The sequence below is a fragment of the Vulpes lagopus genome, chromosome 12, assembly GCF_018345385.1.
Source record: "Vulpes lagopus strain Blue_001 chromosome 12, ASM1834538v1, whole genome shotgun sequence".
Classification (NCBI taxonomy): Eukaryota; Metazoa; Chordata; class Mammalia; order Carnivora; family Canidae; genus Vulpes; species Vulpes lagopus.
In genome coordinates, this window is record NC_054835.1 from 15,248,641 (window position 1) to 15,272,688 (window position 24,048).

The following is a 24,048-nucleotide window of genomic DNA, read 5'->3' on the forward strand; positions in this document are numbered from 1 at the left end:
CAGATTTGATGATTGTTCAAGATATTGAATTTCATTTCAGCTAAATCAGCCCCAGCTTCTCTGACAGCCCTGGTTTATGTGCTGATGTGGCCACATTGGAGCAGGATGGAGTGAACTCCTGAAGGAGCAGAGCTTTGGTGAAACACCCCTTACCTGTTTTGCCTGTCTCCCTTCTCCTGACAACAATTTCCTGCCTGACCCCAATCTCTTGAGTATGAGAAGCTCTTAGGTGGGGCAGGAACCTGTCAGGGGAAGCCCAAAGTGATCTAGCTGAAATGAAACAGCCAAGAAAGCCCTCATCCTTCATTCTGCACTCAGGCTAGAAGTGTTCCTCCTGGGAATCTAGAGAGAGGGGAGCTGGGAGGAGAATGGGAGGCAGTGAAGTTACCAGGAAGCTGTGTTCTGCACTCTATCCTTCTGTCAATTAAATATGAAACTTAGACAAATTTAATTTATTCCTTTTTTATATCAGGAACTCAGAAGAAAGGCAAAAGCCCCAGAGGGTACCTGTCATTGGTCATGGGGCTGTCTGCTCCTCCGGGGATGACCTAAAGAGAGACAGTGACTTTATTCCTCTAGAGGATCTTGGCCCTTTCATCTCCACCCGCAGCCCTCCTTCACGATTTCATACACACTTGAAGTCCCACTTGTTCACTCTGCAGCCTTATCCAGTAACTTTGACACACTTCTCATGTGCCCCTTTGCCAGCAAACAACTCCTGTCATCTTCATCTACCCTTTCAGAAATGCCGTTTCTCTTCTCTCCCTCTTGCCCTGTAGGTTATTGCAGCCGACTGCAAAAGGGTCACAGTGCTGAAGTATTTTCTGGAAGCCCTTTGTGGACAAGAAGAGCCTCTCCTGGCATTCAAGGGTGGAAAATATGTGTCAGTGGCACCCGTCCCAGACACCATGGGAAAGGAAATGGGAAGCCAAGAGGGAAAACAACTGGAAGATGAGGTACTGTGCGGGGAGAGCCCGCTGTGGCAGAGGGAGGGCTCCCCTCCCCACCCCCAATCCTGCTCTGCCCATTTCTGCTGCTCCTACCCGGTTATTTATAACCACTCAGAGCAATATGGATGTGGACGTGACCAGACAACTTCTCAAGAGTGCACTCTGCTGGTGCCCCTTCCTGCCAGTCCCACCCCAGTGTCTCCATCTCACTCTGCTACGAGTTCCAGATGCTTCTTTTTAATGTTGCATTGGAGGAGAAGGGAGGGAAAGAAAGAGTTTAATAATGTGCAGCTCGGGAGGCTTAGGAAAGGGGGGGGAGCGGGTGGTGTTAGGGTTCAGGCTGAGGATCAAGTTTATAGATGTGTGGAGCTCAGTGCAGCACAGGCCTGAACTCCAGCCTCCAGCACACGTACAGGAAGAGCTGACATTGCTGGCCCCGTGTGGAAAATCACCCCCTCCCCTGGCCTGCTCTCCCTCCCTCCCTTGCTCCCTCCCTCCCTCCTGCACATCCTGATGTGATTAAGGAATTCTCCTCTTGTTTGTTTGCCCTTGGTTGTTCCTGTAGCCCTTGCTTCACTCCAGACCATGTGTATATGTGTGTGTGCACACGCATGCGCACGAACCTGTGTACCCATCCTGGCTAAACCCCACCTACAGTTGCCCTCCTATGCGTGTATGTGTGCAGATATGTATATTTTGAGGGTGATTGTTGTCATGGGCCTATATGTGCTAGGTTTGTGTGTCAGTTGAAGTTGAACTCTGCTGCCAGCTTCCCTGCTGGCTCTGGGTTCTTGAGTAAGTGTGAGTGTGTGACAGTGTTGGCACATGTGTACATTTGATAGTATTGCCAGCTGCACTGCTGTATGTCTGGGTAAGCCTGTCTGGGATTGCATGCACACACACAGACCACTTTTGCCTGGAAGTTGACTCTCCTTTTTTACCCCACAGTGTTAAAGACAGAGGAGTCTTAGGTGGGAAGGAACATGGGGCTTCAAGAAGGGACGGAAGTGATTCCAGCCAGAGGCCAGGTCAGCCGTAGGCCAACACAGTCATTTGGCCCACAGCGGTCTCGAGCGCCTGGTGGAGCAGGGTGGGGTGCAGGGATGAAATCAGCAACAGGCTGGGGAAGCCAGATGTCAGCTGGGAGCTGGCGTTTGTGATCTGAAGCAGTGATAGAGTGGCCACCTTTGGTTCAGAGTCTTCTGAGCAGCAGAGTCTTGGACTGGCTTCATTAGAATAACTGGAGAACCCCACCCCACCCCTGATGACACAGGGCTCAGCTTCCAGGACAGAGGTGGTTCCAGGGATAAAGCTGAGCCCATGATTCCAGACTCCGATGAAACCTAGGCAGGGAATAATGGGAAAGAATGAGCTGTCATTATGGGAGGGGACAGCAGGCTTGCTAAAGCCATCGGGGTGTCCAGGCTTCGAGCAGGACAGCTGTGTCACCCCAGCTCTGGGCACGGTGCAGGGAAGCATGGGTGGGCAGCACCTCAGCCAGCTCTCTCACCCACACTGCAAGGCTGAAGCAGACAGTGGAAAGTAAGCAAGGCCAGCTCTCCAGGATTGCTAGGAGAGATGTCCTCTGGCCAGTGAAGCCTGTAGTACCAAATCCAGTTAGGCTGGTGAGGCCCCCAGAGAAGGGCACAGTGTAGAAGCCAAGGAGGGTCTCCACCACTCTGACAAGGAAGCAGACTAGATCTTTGGGCCCAAAGTTTGGCTGTGCCACACTCTTTCTCCTAAGGCTTATTGACCAGACAGAGGTTGTGACCCACGCCATGCTGCCCACTTCTTCCTTTTCCCACGAGCCTCTTGGGTTCCTTTATGTTAGTGGCCCCTGGGAAACCCTGCTTACCCTAGTCTGTGTAATTTCATAACCCCACACTTCCTCGTTTGCTGTGAGAGTTGAGTGAACCTCAGACAAGCCTCACTGACCCCCTTTTGACCTCAGTCAAGCTCACTCCAATCCCCACGATAACCCTGTGTATCCCTGATGAGAGCAGGCAGAGGCAGTGTTGCCCCATAGGCTGGTCCACCATCTTGTCCCACTCACTCTGGTCCAGGTTAACCCCACGAGCAAGGAAGTAAGTGTGCAAAGAGAGTCTTCTGCCTTCTCATATGCTGGGCCTCCTGGAAATGAATCCTGTGACACTATAGCTTGTGGGTTGTAAGATGCATGGTCACTATAGATAGCATCCCTGAGACTTCTTGGACGGTGGCAGTTCTAGCCTCATCCTGAGACCCCCTAAACCAAAAGACTGAGTCACTGAAGCTAGTTGGGGGAGGAAGATTCTTTGTTTCTTCAGATGTCATTCTTCATGAGCCAAAGAGAGTCCTATTCCTTAGGGATACTACCAAAACACCTGTCTTCCTACCCCTCTAGATTCTGCTCCCAAGACAAAGCATCACCTACCCACCCACACACTTTACCAACCACTTTCAGCCAAGAAAATCCATCAGAATATCATCTTGAGATGGACAGTTAGAGGAGAGAGCAGACTGTATGGAACACATCCCAGGTGGGCCTGCTGGAAGCCTGGCAAAGCTGAGGCACTCAGGGCTGGTTTGGCCTTACTGTCTAGATTCAAGAGCCCAGCCCTGTGCTCTTGCCTACTCTTGGTAAGATTACACACTTTGGAGTCAGACTCATGGGGATTTGAATCCCTCCTCTGCCACCTACTAGCTGTTAACCTTGAGCAGATTGTTTACCTTTCTAAACGTCAGTGTGTTCATTTATTAAAGTAGGGATAGATAGATAGATAGAAAGAAAGAAAGAAAGAAAGAAAGAAAGAAAGAAAGAAAGAAAGAAAGAAAGAAAGAAAAAGAAAGAAAGAAGGGATAATAGTAGCATCTATTTCAAAGACCATCATGAGGGACACCTGGGCGGCTCAGCAGTTGAGCGTCTGCCTTCAGCTTAGGGCGTGATCCCAGCAGATCCCTGTATGGAGCCTGCTTCTCCCTCTGCTTGTGTCTCTGTGTGTGTGTGTCTTGTGAATAAATAAAATATTTTTTTAAAAAGACCATCATGAGTATTAAATGAGTTGATACACGAAAAAACAGCCCAGTTAGGTGGCCAATAGTAAGCATTCGGTAAATGTACTTGTTATTGTCATAATCACTGTCATTATCATCATCCAGGTAGAAACACAGGAATCTTCTACTAATGACTCCATTACCCATGCTAATCCTATCCCTCAGAGGACATGCTCTTGGGCAGCTGCATGTTCTCTGCTGACCAAGGTCAGAAGTGAGAAAGTGAAGAACAGAGCCTGGGACCACCCGGAGAGTGGGGGCTTCTGAAAGCTGAGGCTGCAAGCAGGGAGGGCCATCCCTGGGGAAGGCTCCACCAGCCTGGCAGGAGGCTCCTGAAGCTAGCAAGCCATCTCCTAGCCTGCCCAGACCCAGGAGGGCAGCTGAGCAAGGTCATGTCATGTGAATTCCTGTAATGGGGCTCAGCAGCCCTCACAGTCAGGCTGTGGTTTAAAAAAAAAAAAAAAAAAAAAATCAGGAAAAAAAGAAATCAAGAAATCAGGGCAAGGTCTGCTGAACTACAGCATCTGCTCCCTAAAGCCATCTGGGGGAGCAGGGGAGCTTCCATGCCTAACTCCCAGCTCATGGCCAGAATGGATGCCTATCAGATCATTAGCAGAAATTAAACTTAAATTGAGTGGTTTAACCTTCTTTGTTGTTTTCCCCTTTGATGATTTTAAAATGGAAATAGGTTCAAAGCTTTACTTAGTGAGTGCAGAGGAGAATGGAGAGCTGTGTGTTTAAGCATGGAAGTATATTTGTGTGTGAGTGACTTCTCATAGGACCTGTGAGCCTCCAGAAGGAAAGAGCCTGGAGTGCAAAAGGGAGCAGTTGGTGGGGGCGGGGAGGAGAGGTGGCAGCTTCTCTCTATTCCCTCTATGCTTCAGTTAAGGGAAGCACACACCTTAAGGCCTTTTGCAAGGAAGATCCAAGTAAGCATGGAATTGGGAGTGCTGGACGGACAGAAGGGTGGGTATGGTAAGGGCCATGGGCTCACATCTTCTCTCTCCCCTGACCTACTCCATCATCCAAAGGAGGAGGACGTGGTGATTGAAGACTTTGAGGAAGATTCAGAGGCCGAAGGCAGCGGGGGTGAGGATGACATCAGGGAACTTCGGGCCAAGAAGCTGGCTCTGGCAAGGAAGATAGCTGAGCAACAGCGTCGCCAAGAAAAGATCCAGGTGGGGCTTGTCTGGAGAGGGTGGTTCCCATCAGGGTGGTGACTGTACAGGGTATGAGGAGGGTGTGAGTTGAGGGTAGGCATGAACAGGACCCTCTCAGAGACTGTCTGGCAGTGTCCTTACTGATTCCACCCATTTTCTTCCTCCGTTACCAAATTCTGATAGCACATATGGTGCCTGGAGTCTCCCTCCTTGTGGACTCCCAAGGCAAAAGCAGGTTCTTCTCAAAGAATCTGATGAAAGCTTCTTCCCCAGTCATGATCTGTGAATATATACCCACATATAACACACTCATCCACACAATCTCAGGAGATTCAGAGTTCCCCCTAAACCTTATCAATACTCCTAGAGAGGTCATAGGTACTCTGTAGAGGACACCTCTTACCAGGGAAGAGAATGTCATAGCCACAGTCTGATTATCTGGGCTCCAAATGTAATGGCCAAGCCCCTCTGAGCAGGACACTCTGGACCCTCCCAGAGAGAAACTACTACTTCTCCATACAAGATTCTTCCACCCATCAGCTCTCTGGTCCCCTGCCTCCACTTGCAGCAGGTTTTTCTTTATGGCTCTCCCAGATCTGTCCTTTGTACTATAAACTCACTTCCTCTTATCTAGGCCTCAAGGCAGACAGGGAAGAGCCAGTCATGCTCCTCCCTTTAAGGACTATAAGCATGGGGAAGCATCAGGACTCTTTAGGAATGTCTTATTTTTAATCCTCTCTTTAACCACCCCTTGCCTTTGGCTCAGAGCTTAGCACATTGTGGTCAGGCAGACCTGATCACATTCTGGACTCCACCATTTACTGGGTTTGTGACTTTGGGCACATTGTTTAACTTCTCAGAGCCTTTTTCTCCATCTGTAAAGTGAAAGTGGTAATAGTGCCTACCTCCTAGAATTACTGTGCAGCCTACAGGAGCCAGTGCATTGTGCAGCACTTAACACAATGAATAGCACACAGTGTGTACTCCATAAATGGTCACTGTGGTCTGATACTTGTCAGAACACCAATCAGAACTCTGCCCTGGGAAGAGGAATGGATACCAGTAGGGATCCATTGTTTTTGAGACATTTATGTCCTCTTGCCAATTGGTGTTAAGTGTGTGATACCTCTGCCAGGTCATTGTTATGGTATGACTGCCCTTATGGGGTCTGTATGGAACTCTCTGTTGTGACCTACAAAGCAACTTCATCCTCAAGCTGTCTTTCTTCCCATCCTGTGGTTCTTTTCTTCTTCACCATCAATCTTCCCAAAAGTTGGGGATCCCTGGGTGGCTCAGCGGTTTAGCGCCTGCCTTTGGCCCAGGGCGCAATCCTGGAGTCCCGGGATCGAGTCCCACGTCAGGCTCCCGGCATGGAGCCTGCTTCTCCCTCCTCCTGTGTCTCTGCCTCTCTCTCTCTCTCTGTCTATGATAAATAAATAAATAAATCTTTAAAAAAAAAAAATCTTCCCAAAAGTTCTACCTGTACTCACCACCTCCACATCTTGACCCTCAACCCAGCAGTTATAGAAATTGTTGTTTCGGAAGTCAGCAAGTCCCTGTCTTTATCAAGTCTCAGTCCCCATCACAGTTGGCATCTCTGCAGTGATGGGCCCTCTCATCCATAGCTTAGCATAAGTGAGCTCTCGTCTTCTCCTCTCTCTTGGCCACACCACCCTCTTAGGCTTCCTCACCACCATTCTCCTCTTGGTCCCCTCCTTCCTTTTTTATTACTTCTTAGTCTCAGCTGCAGAGTTGGCACTCAGCAAATATTTGTTCGGTGACTTAATAGACAGTAGCAACTAGAGAATCCTCTTAAAATTCCTCACTGGCTTTTAACCCCTTATGTCTCATTTCTTATCAAACCCTATGTGTTCACTTACTCCCTTCTCTCTTGTCTTCCCATTGCCACAACTGCTCTTTTGGTCCACGTGCTGACTTGGATCATAGCAGTCAAGGCTCATGCATTGCACAACTCCAGGGGGTGCTGTTCACTTGGTAGTCTGAATGGCAGCTCCTAGAGTCGTGTGGTACTGAGCCCCTGTCCACCTCAGCACTTTCAGTGCACCTTGTGTGCTTTTATCATTCTCTTCCCAGAAAAGCCACTCCCCTGCTCAGAAATCATCAGGGCCTTTGCTTTGCTAATAAAGTCTGATTCCTGATTATGGCATTGAAGGTTTTCTCATCTGTTCCCAGTCTTTCTCCAGCCTCTTCTCCTATCCCCCATGAGTTTTACTAGCTGTATAACATTGGGAAAATAATTTCACTCCTCTAAAACTGTTTCCTCATTTGTAATATGAAAGTAATAACACCTACCTCAGAAAGTTATGTGTAAAGTATCTGTCTGGACACTAAGGCCCTTCTACCTGGACAACACTGACCGTCCTCTCCTCTCACTGTCCCCTGACATACTCTACCCTTACCCACGCTCTGGTCTCTATTCATGCTGTTCCCTCAGAAGGATACCCTTTTTCTGCTCCACATTTCCTTTTTTTTTTAATTTTTTTTTATTATTTATTTATGATAGTCATACAGAGAGAGAGAGAGAGAGAGGCAGAGACATAGGCAGAGGGAGAAGCAGGCTCCATGCACCAGGAGCCTGATGTGGGATTCGATCCCGGGTCTCCAGGATCGCGCCCTGGGCCAAAGGCAGGCACCAAACCACTGCGCCACCCAGGGATCCCCGTGCTCCACATTTCCTGTTACCTGTTGAAACTCTATTTTTCCTTCAATCCTCAGATGAAACTTCATCTCCCCAGTGAAGCCTTCCCTGATACCCCTCAGGAGGAATTCATCTCTCTTTGCTCAGTGTTCCTATGGCACTGATTTATACTTCGTTTGTGATATTTATATCATGTCTCATATTACAGTTATTTCTGGACTTGTTCCCCGCCCCCCCGCCAACCCCCTCTCCCCCAGTACTCTGAACTCCTTAGAAGCAAGTACTGTGTCTTCAGCTCAGTTTAATAAGTGATGATGAGCATCTGTGAGGCTGCTGGTCAGGGGACACAGGAGTGAACCAAAGAAGTTCCACCCCAGAATGTACAGAGTGTACAGTGAATGGAGAAGCCAGTGATTTGAGGCGAGTGTACATTGTTGCCAAAGAGAAATACAGGATGCTGTGGGAGCACATGCCATGGGGGCATGGCCTGTTGAGAGCACCATTCTCAGCTTAGCCTATCGGGCAGCATGCAGTACCTTGCAAACAGGAGGTCTTATATGAGACTTGATGTCTGGTGCTTGTGGCTGCTCCTGCTTGAGACACATGTTGTCCCTGTCACCTCCTTCAAAACAGGCTGCTCAGGCCTGTGCACCAAAGGCCTGCTGGGGCTTGAGTTTGCTGTGGGCCCTTTAAGAACCGGCCCCACATGTACCACTGCTGGCAGCCCTGCCTCCTGTCAGCCTTCTTCCTCCAGCCTCACAGCCACAGGAGGATTTCTCAGCAGAGGAAAAATTCCCCCCTTCCTCCCACCCCCCCTCCCTTTTAATGCCCGGGGCCCTTCACTTCCATAATTCTTCATTTTCCAGCCTTGAACGTAAGCCAGACACATCTGTCTGGCCATATGCGTGAACCCTGGAGTCTGTGCCGAGGTGGCTGTAAAACAGGGCCGGTGAAGGCCCTTCTGGGAGAGCACACACATGTGTGTGCCCTCAGGCCATTGGCTCTCTGCCCAGAACCACGGGGCTGCAGCACTCCAAACCCATGTTAACCTTTTCTTATTTTTCCTCTTTTTGTTTAATTTAAGGGGGGAAAATCCCAAGGAAAAGGTATAAATTGTCCTGGGAGTCAGGGAGAGGCTCCAAGCTGGAGAGGCCATTATTGTTGGCAGGTACCTGGGTCACACTAATACAATAAGGAAGAGAGGAGCATCGGGTGAATTAAGATCGGAGAGATGGGCTGTAAATTACACTGCTCTGAACTCCATCAGTCTCCAGGGGTGTTAACCGAGAGGTGTAAGGCAAGTCCCCAGCTCCCGGCGCCTTTTACAGATGCAGCAAAACAGGAACCACACATGTTTGGGGAAGGGGATATGAAGATAGAGTTGAAAAAAATCCTCCTGGCCCCCATGATGACTATAAAGTCCAACTGGGATCTGGGGCTCCAGCCACACCCCCACTTCCCTTCTCCCACCTAGACCCCTGGGCCCAAGCTCATCTGTGGGCTGGGGTAGGCGAGACCTGGCCTCCCTCCACAGCCTGTCCCTCCCTGCTTCCGGCGTTGCACAGAGGCTGGTGAGTGGGGCCAAGTGGAGGTCAGAATAGGGGTGTGGGCAGCTCTCAGGGCCTGTGCAGCTGGAGCCATGGCACCTAGGCAAGTCCTTGAATATTGGGGGGCCAGGTCCACCCACCTGGGGCTTTGAGACCGCTGAGTCTCTGGCTCAGCCCAGGCTTTGCCTGTTGCCAGAGACACCTCTTCATATTAGGTTGGTTTTGCCCACCTCGATGCTTTCTGACTGAGTCCTTTTCCTTCCCATTGCCATTCTTGGGGGCTGCCCAGAGACCAGAGCGCAGGGTACATGCTTTGTCTGGGAAATTGGTCAGAGGTGTTTCAGTCCCCATTAGGCCCCTAGGGCAAAGCAGTCACTGAAAACCCGCCTCTAGGCATGAGGCGTGGCTTCTTGGCACCTCATCCTGGCCTTGTGAATCCCCCGCCTCCTCTCTGCCTCCACGAGGCTTTGCTGTGATTTGTGCTGCTGTCGGGCGGGGTCGGGTTTCCTGAGCAGTTGCAAACATCCCACCTGAAACATAACAGACTCTTCCTCTGGCCACAGCTATTGTTTCCCTCAGCATTATGGCCACAGTCTTGCTCTGTAGCCAGCAATGACATGTGTTCTGAAAATAGCTTGGCTCCCCTGTCCCCTTCCCGCCCACCCACCCTCCTGAAGATGCAGTCACTCCTTTGTGGTGGCCCCAGGAGTTTCACTCTAAATATAGCTGCAGCCCATTCACACTGCCACCCAGCTGGGGGAGGGTGGTGCTGTGGAACAATGGGGCACACACAGAGCCCCCCACACCTGTATGGAAGCTAGCGGAAGGCCGACACTCAACCGTGGCTCCTAGCTGTCGGAGGCAGGGTGGGAGCCAGTGTACTACCAGGCCAGGGGCACGTTCACGCCGGGGCAGGAAAGCACATCAGCCTGCAGAGCTGGGCAGCCGCCCACCCTGCTCCAGCCATTCGAGAGCCCAATCTAGCTTCCCTGCAGACTCCAGCATCCACAACGTCCTGTCTGCCTACAGAATGGTCAGGCTATTGGCTGGAACACACCCATTGGCCAGTACTGCTTAGAGCAAGCTCAGGGGTCATGCCAGCCCCGCCACTCCCTCTCCATCAGGAAAGGGCACAGGTCTTTGGCATTCTCACAATGAGAGCTAGTGGGTAAAATTCAATCAGAGTACCTTTAAAATGCCTTCCAACTGTGACATTCTGTGATTGAGCTCACTGAGCTCTTATAATATATCAAAACCTGTGCTAGATATTGTTAGAGAAGCCATTCTCCTTGAGCTCCTCACAGTCTAATTTGAGAATACAATCATTCCTCACAGAATGATAAGAACTAACAAGCAAATCATCCTACTCTTAACTTTTAAAAAGAGAACAAGTGTTCAGTAAGTTCTGTGGTACTGACTTTGAACAACCAGAGGAGGGATCCTAAGCAGGAACTTTACCATGAGCTCCCACCCTACTAAATCAGTGACGTGACATTCCAAAGGGTGGCGGATGGTCCTGCCTGCTTTCTCTCACAAATGCAGCATCTGCTCCCTCTGGTTTCTGTGGCTCGAGAAGGAACTGCCTGTCTGCACTTTTTGGTGGTTATCTCACCAACTCTTCCTATTTTTTATTTCATTTCCATTTTTCCATGTTTCATTAAAAACAAAAAAAAAAAAAAACCCTTCTATGTCATTAAAGAAAAAAAAGAAACAATAAAAAAAAAAAAAGAAACAATAAGTATCATGAATCTTATCATAAAAATCACTAGTCCTCTCTCTCCCCCCTCCCCATCTCCCATTCTGCCCCTGAGTGGTTTCCCCAGAAGTTTTCCCTCCTGGATATTTAGAAGGTGACACGTGGAGCTGGGCAGGAGGAAAGGAAAGTGACACTTGGGAAGTAACTGATATGTGTGGATCAGGCATTTTCCTAGATACTTTCATATATGGAGTGAGCACAGAAGTTTGCTGTGGTACAGAACTTCTCACTTCTGGTGAAGACATGGCTCTGGCCAGAGAGGCCCAGGATAACTGATTCGTGTCACCCAGGAGAGAAGGAAGCAGCCCCACTCCCTGTGGAGCCCTAAGCAGAAGGAAGACCTGAAAAAGCCTTCTCTTGATGTGGCTCTGCCTCATGACATGGGTTCTCCCAAGTTCCACAGCTCCCACGTGAGCTAATTGTGTTACCTTTTATTTGTAATTCTCAGTGTCTCAATTTTTAGTGGGTCAGCATCCCCAAATCATCCCCACTATCTAAAAGGAACTTAACCTGTGAAAGAGCCCTTCTCCCAAGCCTGTTAGCTTCCTCATTAGATGTTATTGTGGATTATCTCTTTTCTAGTTTCCCACCAGCCTACTCAAGGATGCTCTCATACTTCAGAGAAAAGTTGGTCACTTAGCACCTTCCAGAAACAGAATTGAGTTCTTTTTTCTTCCATGCTTGATGACAACTTGGTCCTTATTCTCAGTGATCTGATTCAAAGCATCCATGCTTTCCTTGGGTTCTCATTTCATTCTCCAAGGACCACTGTGGCCCAGTCTTAGCTGCAGAAGGAGGGTTCCTGTGGAACTCTCCTTCCGGGTCAGCACACTTGACTCCAGTCCAGGGCCAGCCTGTCTGAATCACAGCATTCCGATTGAGCCCCCCTCACCCCCACCAGAGGCTTCTGCAGCTTTTTACTCATACAAACAAAAATAAATCTCACTACCGGCCTCTGAACTCCGCAGCAGCTTGCTTCCCCCGTCTCCCCAAGCGTCCCATGGCTATGAGTGGGGACTTGGCACTCTCCCCACCGACATCACTTTTTCACTCCCTGCGCATCCTGTGTCCTTCTCTCACCGTGCGACCCAGAGATCAGAATGGGACGTGACGGCCGGCACAGGCGCCGTGCACAGCTGCCAGGAATCTGACGGGTAAAATCTGGAAAAGTTGGGAGGGCAAATGCTAAGTGTGCACGTGTGCGCGCATAGGCGCGCGCATGCACACACACACACACACACACACCACCACCACCAGTAAGAGAGGGCCGGAATCACAGATACCACAGAAGAAGCCTGCAGACTCCCAGTCCCTCCTCAGTCTGCCATTCTTTTGAAGGGGCCTGGTCCAGTCTCATGACCCAGGTATGACACCCCTTCAAGGCCCATGGGTACCCCAGGAGAAGGGGGAACGGCTTCATTTAACCTCCTGAGACTCCGTCAGGGTATGTAGGGAACAGGAAGCAGTTGTGTGGTGACTCACTAGGCAGAGCCAGGTTAAGGGAAGTTGTCTGCGGGCGTCCCTGGGACCGGATGATGGCAGCACAGCTCCAACCACCCTCATATAGCCTGACCCCACCCCACCCCTGGGGAACCAACAAGGCTGCCACCTCCCTAAGAGGCTGTGGCCTTTGTTCACCTTTCTGGCCCTGAGCCAGAGCTCAGAGAATTCAGACGGTTAGAGATTCCCTGTACCCTGCTCCTAGGCACTGCTTCTATCCTGCCCTCAGAACACACAAGTAAAGAGATGCCTGGGTGGCTCAGCGGTTGGGCATCTGCCTTTGGCTCAGGGCGAGATCCTGGGATACAGGGATCGAGCCCTACATCGGGCTCCCTGCATGGAGCCTGCTTCTCCCTCTGCCTGTGTCTCTGCTTCTCTCTGTGTGTGTCTCTTGTGAATAAATAAATTAAATCTTAAAAAAAAAAAAAAAAAAACATACACACAAATAGGCTGTCCAGCCCCCAGCCTCCCAGACTCCCTCGGCCACCTGGCTTAAAGGCCAGCTCTCTAAAGGTGGGATTACCGGTACAGGATCCGAGGAGCTTATTACTGTTCGTGCAGAGTAAAAAATGGCAGCCAGTTCCTTTTTAGAGTCACACCAGAGCTGGACTATCATTTCTGGAGGCAGTAAAACTAAGATGTGAAGAGTCACAGTGGGGTGGTGGCAGAGACCTAGTGCTTAACTTAGGACCGTGAGCCCCTGCCCTCTCGGAGCCTGTGTCACCATTCTGTTCCTTCTTACCCAGAAAGGCAAAGATCTGGGTGCCTGTGATACCAAAAAATATGTTCCTGGCAGTGGAAAAGCTGGATAGAGCACAGCAAGACCTGAGGAAATGAGCAATGGGAATGCTGCTGCTTCCTTAGGAGGAAGAGTAGAGTCCCGAGCTGCTAAACAATGTTATATGTCTGTTATACCTTAAGAAAAGATAATTTTTTTAGAAAATGCCCCAAGCCGAGTTTAGTGGAATGTGTGTCATTCTATAGTTGGTAGCCCCATGGGGAGGGACTGTGACCCAAGTCCCCTGGGAAGATGGCCAGCAGTAGGGGTACTTTCCCCTGATGAGGTGAGAGCAGTAGGAAGACCAGCAGACTGGGGCTCTCAGCCGCAATTCTCATGCCTGCCAGTGGCCTGTGGCCTGTGCCTTCCACCAGCTGTGGTGGCAGTGGCAGCAACGACTTAGTCATAGGAAGAGGTCCCCAGTAGGTCACAGAGAAGCCACCCCCAGCATTCAGAGGCATGCCCTTTCAATTTTACTGTCATTGCCAGTGAAACCTGAGCGCCTCCCTCACTGACTGTTAGTGGCCAGGCCCAGCACTGTGGGACCCATCTCAGTTGGCACGCACATCTCCTCCCCTGCCCTGAGCCTGTGTCTCTGCCCTTGCACGTTGGTGTGTGGCGAGATCATGAGGTGGGGTGACAGGACCAGTCCCTGCAAGGCTTGTACTGGTGCCCTCCTGCTATGTACACAGGGAGCACGCCAGGCAGATGCCAGCAAATCATTTTTCTTCTTGGCCATGGACCCACAAGAGGAAGCAGCACAACAGCAACCATGTTCTGGAGTGACAGACATACCCAGAGCCTATCTCAAAGGCCCTTCTGCCACTCAGGGCTCTGTCAGACTTGAGAAAGTCAGGCTTTCACAGATGTGTGTGTGGAGCTTCCCTGAAGGATGTGAACCTCCATCAGACGAGGCCTCAGCCGTGTGTTTTTCGAGGTGTGGTGCACAGGCCACTCACTGGTGCTGCATGAGGTGGTTTTTTTAGTGATACAGAGGAGACACTTCAGCTTCTTACTATGGAAGTATAATTTGCACTAGTAAACTTGATACTGTGGTTATCATTGCTTAAGAAGTGGCTAAGCCAGAAAAAGTGAGTTGACTTAAAGTCAATTTAATGAAAGGTATTGAGTAAATAATAGTATAGATCCTACGAAACTGCAGCAAAGGAGCACAAGTAGAACACAAAGACGTTGAAGAAACGCTCTGCTGGTGAGTTGGGGTGGGGGGTGCAGTTCTCATCAGCCTGGGTGTTGCTCTTTGCAAGCATGTGAGTTGGGTCCAAATCCATCACACTCCTGCTGCGGGTATTAATGATTTCGTTGTTGGTGGCGGCACTGTTTTTGTGTAGCCATTGAGTGTGACCTTTTTTTTTTCCCTAACTACACAGTAAACTGAAATAACAAATGATACATGTATAACGTGTTTGCACTGAGCAGTACCCCTTTCTATGCTGTCTAGATAACATCTGTGAAACCATTTTCATGTCCAAGGAAACTGACTGACTCTCCCTGGTTGACTTTTAGCCCAGGGTCTTACTTTCAGAAACCTGTTATTATTAATCCCATCAGGGTCCACTCTGTCCCAGGCAGGGTTTTAGGCACACCTCATTCCTCAGGCTGCTTAGTCCAAGTTGATTTTTATTGCAGTGCTTTGTCCAGCCCTTGGGCCTGACCCTCAGGCCTGACAGGGGCTGGCTATCCCTCTGGAGGGGGAAGAGTTTCAGGGGGCAGGATGCTGACACACTGTGAAGTCAGGGCCCTGGCTTATCCACCCGCTTGCCTACTCACTCTGGCTCACTCACCATTCTGTGTCCCTGTAGGCTGTCCTGGAGGACCAGAGTCAGATGAGGCAGATGGAGCTCGAGATCAGACCCTTGTTCCTTGTACCAGACACCAACGGCTTCATTGACCACCTGGCCAGTCTGGCACGGCTGCTGGAGAGCAGGAAGTACATCCTGGTGGTGCCCCTCATTGGTGAGTCAGGCCAGAACAACCCTGCACGTGTGCTGCAGCCCCCTCTACACACATGCCCCACAGCCCGGTGGCTGGGCAGGCAGAGAGCCCTGCTATGTGTGTATGACAGGATTTGCAGGGAAGTAGGGTATGCGGGGGGCAAGGAAATTTGTTTAATAATCAAAGCAGTTCAAATTATTATGGCTGATCCATGGCTTAAACTGCTTGAGCAAATGGACTCCTGTGTCCCAGCAACCAGAGGCTGCATGAGCCCAGCCCTTGTTTTTATCCTTATAAAGCTTGCAGTAAAACAGCAAAGCTGGTTCCCGTTATTGGTAAACACTCAGCCCTGGCAGATAACGGCAGTGCTGCTGGGTGGTCTGGCAGGGAGGCTGGGAGGATTTTGAAGTGGTTAGATGCCTTTGGTCTGATTGTCTTGTAGCTTTTCATGATCATTCTGTTGGTTCGAGGTAGCATTCTTCTGGCTAGTGTCACCCTAAGGCCAGGCTGATGGAAACCCTCCAGAGCAAGCCCTTGGCTCATGCCTGTGGATTCCTGCCACTTGGGCCCTCACCACTGTCTGGTCACTGGTGCTGGTGCAGGGTCAGCATCTCAGGACCCAGCTAGCTCTCTTCCACCCTCAGGCCAGAAGAGCCCAGCTGGGCTGTCTCCAGGGAACTGTCTAGGCACTGTCTTAGTTCTTGGAGCTCTGTGGTGGGTCAGCCTGAGGATGGGCTTTGAGCTCTGGGCTCCTAATACAATTGATACAGCTGATGGCTATCCTGTGGAAGGAGAGGGTCTGGGAGGTGATTGGCTTTTCAGTGTCTCCTTCTCAGAAGCCACTTGGAGCAAGTTCGGGATCCTCATCCTCTGGAAAAGCTGCCAGACTGGCAGTCTGCCTGCCAAGCCACCTCTGACATCCATGCCAAGATGTTCCATTGGGCCTCCCCTCCTAGTCCCAAGTGTCTTAGTGCCAGAGAAGGGTGGAAACAAAGGGCAGGAAACATCCGCCCCTGCAGAGGCTGTAGAACCCTGGGGGGTTGTGGGAAACACGTTAGCACCACCTGAGAATGTTGGCACTGAAGCAGCCCTCGTCCCGCCTCCACCCTCCCTGTCTTCCTTCCCCCTCCCCATGTGGCCTGGCCAGAACCTCTTAAATCCAGGCCTTAGACCTAAGGGAAGGCCTTCTGTTCTTCAAAAGTAGAGCAGCAAGACCATCAAGTTGTTTTAGCTTCCTCTCTTCCCTCACTGCATCCTGGGATGGAATAGCTATCCAGATAATATGTCTCTCTTCTTTCCTACTCCGGAGATTTTTAGGGGAAAGAAAGTGAGTGGCCACTTTTGCTAACAGGAAATGGATAACTGAGAGATTGCTGACATCTCAGGAGCTCCCTAAGACTTGGAAAGAGTGTCAGACACCATCCCAGGCTAGCCAGGTTCTTGGTCCTCAGCACCGATTGTGCCCCTACTGTGTGTTCACACTCTCCTTATTCTTGGAGGATCCAGCAGAAGGCAGAGCTGTAAGCCCTTGGCCTTGAGAAGCTTGTTCAGCAGGGAAAGCCAGATGGTGGGGAGGGAGCAAATATAGGAGAAAAAAAATCCTGGGGAGGACACACATAGAATAGATAGATGCCCACCCCCACCCCCACTCCGTGGGTGCTAGGAAATGACAGCTCTGCCACAGAAGGGCAGAGCCGCCTCTTTGAACCTTCTTCAGTGGGACAGGGCCCTAGACTCTCAGGATCTGTAAAGGGAACTCCTATTCAGTGAGGCTCCCTCAGTGGATTCCCACTCTGTGTCCGGAGGACAAAGGGTTAAGCCGACAGCTTTCCCTGCTTGTTTCTTGTCTCTTTAACCTGCTTCTGCTCCTTAGACCTGACCCTAGCATGAAGAAGCCCCGCCTGGTGCAGAAGCACAAACAAGCTTCCCCTTTGAAGCCTGTTTAGTTTGGAAGCAGGAAAGGAGATTTTGGGATGGAATACCAGTTTTTCGTGTTTGATGTTCTGTTTGCTGTACCATACACTCGTCCACCACTACTTCCCAGCCTCAACCATACATTGTGTGGACATGCAGCAGTCTCAGGTTGATGAAAGTCTGGGCTCTGTGTGTGTGTGTGTGTGTATGTGTGTATGTGTATTCCCACAAGGCCCTTTCCAGAAAGTGTCTCCGAATACCCAGACAGTGAGTGCCAGGCTCACCATGGAACAGCATGCTCATGCCGACTCCCTGAGCCATGAATCATTGCACTGAGGAGAGGCCTCAGACCCCAAACTCTCCCGGAGCCCCCAAGGAGTACATATTTCCCACTTGACCTCAGGCTTTTGGCTGGAATTTTGGAAAGAATCTTCACCAGAAAATGAAGCCGTGTCCCAGACACATAGGCAGGCAGACACACACACACACACACACACACACATACACACACACACACAAACACACGTGCAATATCAGGAGTAGATGTGCCAAGGGCATGGTTTGAGGGATACCAGGGTCCTTGCAAGTAAGGCTGTGACTAATGCTTCCCATTTGGTGACCTCCCTGCACTATGCCAGGGGATGGAGCAAAGAACTCTGCCCCTTATGAACTGCTGTGGTTGGAAATCCAGATTGATGAGGGGGAGGGCCTCTTGTCCTTTAGTGGCTACCCTTGCCTTTCCTGAGAGACCCTTTCAATTTGATCCTATAACTGAGGAATGTGATTAGAGGGGCCAGGTTTCTTCCTCTGAATACAGCAGCTCCAGAAAATCCCTGTAGGTTCCTTCTAGGAGGAGGGTGGGGCCCAGAGGAGGAGGCATAAAGATAGAGCTCTGTGACAAGTCAGGAACACTTCTTGCCCCCCACCTTTCCCTAGCATCATTGGAAGACTCCTGTGAACAGGATGGAGCCTGTAGTCTGACGGGGGGCTGGCTGGGAAAGTGAGCCTAAAGTGTGAGGACAGAATTGTTGATCGCTGAGGTTGATATGTTGTGGGACTTTGTCTTATCAGTGATCAATGAGCTGGACGGCCTGGCCAAGGGGCAGGAGACAGACCACCGGGCTGGGGGCTATGCCCGTGTAGTGCAGGAAAAGGCCCGGAAGTCCATCGAATTCCTCGAGCGGCGATTTGAGAGTCGGGACACTTGTCTACGGGCCCTGACCAGCCGTGGCAATGAACTTGAATCCATCGCCTTTCGCAGTGAGGACATCACTGGGCAACTGGTAAGACCTGTGGCAGAAAAGGGGGAGCCCATAGCCACCCTCAGAACAGGGTGTCCAGGAGCTCGGACAGCTCAGGCAGCCCAGACAGCTTGGGGGCAGGCAGCTACCATCAAGGCCCCAGAGGGGCAGTTCTTTGTCCCCTAGATCACCCTTGGCACAGTTGGGCCTGGCCAAGCAGGGCCAGAACATGTAGGGGAGGGACTCTGGGATATGATCCTCCCCAAGACCCCAGATGGCACAAGTATACCTGTGCCTCCTCTGAATGGCGCCCCCTCCTGCCCAGTGGCATTTCTTACACTTTCTTCCCCCAGGGTAACAACGATGACTTGATACTCTCCTGTTGCCTCCACTACTGCAAAGACAAGGCTAAGGACTTCATGCCCACCAACAAAGGTACAGTTTTGCCTCTGCCTCAGGATCATCCATACCCTCAGCCTTAGGGAAGGGTCCCTTCACCAATTCTGGCCTGGGAAGGTGGATGCAAGCCTGAGGCCAGCCTTCTGGAAATCCTACCTCTCTGTCACAGCTCCCCCCATCCCAGGTGGACCCTGGGCCAACTAGGGTGACCTAGCCCTGGAAGCCAGGCTCTAGGCAGTGATCTTTCCCACTCAACATGCCTCCATTTCCTTTCTTGGGTCTTCAGTGAGTCCTCTGACAGCAAGAATGTCTATGATTCAATGTAGCTTATTTTGGCCATGGTCTCCTGAACCCAGCCCTCTGCAGCTCTGAGAGGACAGTCCCCACTGGTCCCTAGGGCCCACCTTCCTTTTCCTGGCCACTCTCACCCTCTCAGTTCATCCCTAAATGTTTACCCTCCAGCAGGCCAGTAGTGGAGGTACTTCCCCAGCCAGTTGTGGGCCTTTTCTTCCTGTCTCTGTGTCATGTGCTGTGGCACTTAGGGGGTGGGCGACAGATTGAAGACTGAGCCCTCAGCCCAATTTTCAAGGGCTCCTTGGTGACCAGTAGACCTGTCTTTGGGCCAAAGGTACACTCTGGGACTCTTCAGGTATTTTAGCACCTCATCCTCAATCCAGAACGCTTTCCTGCACAGCCCTTCAGAGTCAGCAGGGCTTGGGTATTTTCTGCTCCTGGCTCCCAAGACTCTGACATTTCTTCCTAGGACATCCTTGCTCTGTGTTATCTGCGGACTTGGGTATTCTTACTGCTAGGTTTCTAACTATGTATAGGGAACTACATCTTGTCATTTTCTTTTGGTGGTTGTTGCCCATCTCACTTCCCTGCTCAGTTTGCTAGCCCTGGCTTCCAAGCCGGTAGGGAGATTGTCTTCTCTTCTGCTGCCCCTGCCACCTGTGTCCATGTAGCCCCTCACTCCTGCCTGGCTTTCTGCATCAGGGGCTCATAATGAGCCCACAGCGCTGTTCTTCAGGGGAGTCCTGCCACGATGCTTGCATGTTCTGTCCCTTGGGGCCAGACCTGGAGCAGTGAAGTGGTAGAAAGGGGTCCAACAGAGGAGCTTGGGCTCTGCTCCCAGGCATCTTCTTAGAGGGGCACCTTCTGAGAGAGAGGTAGGCAACCTTGCAGGAGGCCTTGTTGAGAAGTATGGTTCCAATACTGCCACGGCCCCACCCAGCCTCGGAACTGTTTCTTTCTTAGCTGAGACACATTTTGGCTTTGGCCTTACTAGTCTCTCCACCCCCACTTCACCCCAAACAGCCTGCAGGAACCCATTGCCATCCTGGGGACCGCCCCTATCAGAATTACATCAGCAATGGCTAGTGTAATCAAACCCCATTTGTCAGTGTGAATTCTTAGCAGATTAACTTGTCAGATTCACAGAGAAACCGTCACTAAATGTTTATGTGTAAACGATGTTGAATTTTAAAATCATGTGGATTATGGCGGATGGGGCCTGACAAGATGACAGTCTCTGGTTTCTAACAAAGTGAAGTTACCAGTGTCAAAACAGAGGATGTTTATTGTTAAAAATGTCTGAAAGTATCCACAGAAACCCCTGCAGACCCCTGCCAGCAATGCTGGGCCTTAGTCGTCTATCCTAAGGCCTGGGACTCTCTTGGTCTAAGCCCCAGGACAGGAGCTGTGGGGCTACCTCGAGCAGCCAGCTGGGAACCCCAGAAAGCACAGCCAGCACACCCACGCCTGAAGGGCCAGGCCCAGGCAGCAGAGCCATCTAAGAGCATCATCTCTGCTCATGTGGCCTTTCCTCTCCCTGTCTGCCCACCGCAGCCCTCACCTCCCACCCATTCTCCTTCCGCCAGTCCCCTTCTCCCACCAGTGTCAGCCTCATGAGCCTCTCCCTCCCTCTTCCCCCAAACTCCTCCCAGGCTGACAGCCAGTTCTCAGCCTCCCCGCCTGGAGCTGGCAAGCCTGAAACTGCTCAGGTCCAGACCTGGACACTTGCAACTGCCCAGCCCCGCCAGCCCCCCCGCAGTTAGTAAGCCCCGCAGGACATTTCCTGTGCCTCACTGTCTGCCGGACCTCCGTCAGGAAATACCCAGCCTGGGACTAAGGGCTGAGGGGTGGGCCTACCACTGAGCGGCCTGACTTGGGGTGGGGATGTCACTCGTGTGGGTACTTGGCCCTGGCTTAAATTCTCTCCAGTACATTGAAAGGTTAGAGAATTTGGAGAAGAGAGGTAGTGGAAGACATCTTGCTAAGAGGTCATCTGAAAAGAACAAAGGCTGCTTGTGCTGATACAGAAAGGGCTTTAAAATCTATCAAATTTGAATAAAATAGGGGATCCCTGGGTGGCTCAGTGGTTTAGCACCTGCCTTCGGCCCAAGGCATGATCCTGGAGTCCCGAGATCAAGTCCCGGGATTGAGTCCCACATCAGGCTCACTGCATGGAGCCTGCTTCTCCCTCTGCCTGTGTCTCTGCCTCTCTCTCTTTCTGTGTCTCTCATGAATAAATAAATAAAATCTTTAAAAATTTTTGAATAAAATAAATATGGCTAGTATGATTGTAATGTTGTTGGGAAAAAAGCTTATGTAACAAGTATATATACTTGTACGTGGGCATCAAAAAATCTCAGAGTATGCATAGATCTTAGCCCTGAAGGGAGAGAACCAGGAGGATGACTTTGACTTTTCCTTTCCTTTGTCCTCTTCTGTATTGTTAGAGGTTCTCACCCTTTACCTTTACTTTGATTACTTTCATGTAATAGAGGAAATTGCCTCTAACTCAGCCATCTTGGCACGGCTCTACCAGGGACCCTTGCTTGCCCTCCTCTCCTCAGAGCTACGTTGAACTAACCCTTCTCCTCACATCTGGGGGCCTGGATACACTTTAGATTCCATCTTGAGCTAAAGCAGTAACCTGCTAGTCTTGGAGGGAGAGGATGCGCAAGAAGAGAGGAGTCATTGTGAGCCCAGGACCAGCCATGCAGTCCGAAGGAGCAGAAGGAAAAGGGCTTCATCTGCTCCCACAGTTCAGTGTCCTGGGAGAGGGGTCTGTGGAGGCCAGTGGCATGGGCAGATCTCTGGGCATGAGGCCACTAAGTCCTGGGTTGGAGGCTGGGGTCTGAAGCAGAAGGCCAGCCCTGGCCCTGTGTGGTCCTCCCTAAGCCAGTAGGGGAGGGGTACCCTCGTTGATGGCGTGAGGGAAAGACTTGTAAAAGAGCCAAGAAATAACTGGCCCTGACCCTTCCTGGGCCACATTCCCCCTTGGAGAGAGGAGAGGGAGCCTCTGCCTCTTTCTACCTCCTGCCCTCAGTGAAGTCCTTCTACTCTCTCATGCCTACAGAGGAGCCAATCCGGCTGCTGCGGGAGGTGGTGCTGTTGACAGATGACCGCAACCTGCGTGTGAAGGCACTGACGAGGAATGTGCCTGTGCGGGACATCCCAGCCTTCCTCACGTGGGCCCAGGTGGGCTGAGGGGGCCGCGCTGGGGACCCCCCCATGGAACCATTCCTGAGAGGCCACCAGGCGCCCAGTGTAGCACCGAAGATGCCCACGTGCCTGAGCCACCAATCCACCCAGACAATAAACCATCCTCTTCCAACCCACACCGTGGCCATGCTGTGGGGGAGCTGCTCCTCACACAGCCCCTCCTGAGGGTCGGGCGGAAGCTGCTGGGACCCTCCTGGGCTGCCAAGATTTAGCAGAGAGGTGGCTGGCTGCAGTGACAGCAGGTGGGTGAGCCAGACAGGCCGCCCATGATTTCAGCCTTTCTCCCTCCCCCTGTCTAGTTCAGGGGCTTGCAGAAGGCCTCCTCAGCCCAGGGACTCAGCCACTCTCTCAGCTGGAGATAGAGCAAGGGATTGCATTTCCATCAGGTGCAGGTGAAACGATGGGTCCTTTTAATCTTCACATCCTCTGTCCTCAATGTGTCCCAAGAGGCTTTGGTCATGCCATGAAGAGAGTGCCCAGGGTGTGTCTTCTCTGGACACCATGTCCCCAACAGCAGCCCTAGGCCCCACCTTTTCTACCCCCTACCCAAACACACATCCATCACTGCTCTTCTTCCTGTCCTTGTCATTTTGGGTCCATTACACTTTGCCACTCATTCTCCCTTGGATGGTCATGGGTCTAGAGGGAAGGGACATCTGGTCTCAGGCTCATGCTTCCTGGGTGGCCTTTGCCTGCTCCTCTCCCTCATTCGCCTTCCTTTTGCTCTAGTTCCCATTTCACAAAATGTCTTCAGACTCTTCTCAGTCCCCCCCACCTCCTCTCAGCTCCCTCCCTCCCTCCCTCCCTCCCTCCTGAATCATCCCCTTATCCTCATTCCTTTTCCTGTTGACCCCTCTTACCTCCCTCACATTCTTCACCTCAGGTCCTTGTCATGGGGGTTCCCACTCTGACTCTTTCTCCTCTGGTACCTCTTCCTCCTCTGTGGCAGGAACCTAATAAAGCTTTCCTGCCTTGGCCTTCTTTCTCAGGCCCCTGTGCTCTGAGAAACTTCCAGGTCCTGCAGCCCAGTCTGAGGTAGGGCGGCCAGTGCATGAGAGGGGCATTGCCTATCCTGGAGTGTACACCATTTTTAGCTTTGACCTGGAAGAAAGAATTTGACAGGGGACCTTTTGGCCTTTGAGGTTTTGGTTACCTCTTTGGCTGGCACCTGTGTCCCAAGACTCATTCACGGGGCTTCCTACTGGAAATGGGTTCTCCCAACCCTGGGACAGGGATGAAAGGAACTTGGAGGAAGACAAGACTTTGAGGAGGATCCAAGAGTAAATTTTGATGGGATCAGAGAGGGCATCCCTCTGAGCTCCCTGTCTGGACTGTACAGCCTTACCAGAGGATGGGAGCAAAGCTGTACCTACCTCCCTGAGGCCTGAGACTATACCAGGAGGAGGAGGTACTGTGCAGGAGAGCCACCAGTGGTTTAGAGTTATGAAGTCCCCCAGGGCCTCAGAAGACTGGCTCTTTGGGGTACAGGGTCCCGGATTCTCCTGTGAGATCCTCTCCCCTGGATGAAGGCCAATGACTAGGTGGGTGGGAGACCCAGCTCTCTTTTCTGTCCCATTTGCAGCACTGGTTTTGTTTTCCTTAATAAATTTTTAGTTATGAACATGCCTGGCCTCTTGCCCATCTGTCT

General features: G+C 51.2%; 1 protein-coding gene across 2 annotated transcripts in view; it reads left to right on the forward strand.

The window, feature by feature from the left end:
- The window catches only part of SMG6 (SMG6 nonsense mediated mRNA decay factor), a 244,824-nt gene extending 220,800 nt beyond the window's left edge, over positions 1-24,024 (forward strand). For both annotated transcript variants that reach the window (XM_041724719.1, XM_041724718.1), the window contains 6 exons: positions 780-956; positions 5,015-5,161; positions 15,204-15,357; positions 18,322-18,533; positions 18,845-18,926; positions 22,255-24,024. In XM_041724719.1, coding sequence (XP_041580653.1) covers positions 780-956; positions 5,015-5,161; positions 15,204-15,357; positions 18,322-18,533; positions 18,845-18,926; positions 22,255-22,385 — 903 coding nt within the window. In that variant the 3' untranslated portion in view covers positions 22,386-24,024. The remainder of the gene's footprint in view (positions 1-779; positions 957-5,014; positions 5,162-15,203; positions 15,358-18,321; positions 18,534-18,844; positions 18,927-22,254) is intronic.
- Positions 24,025-24,048: the final 24 nt, after the last annotated feature.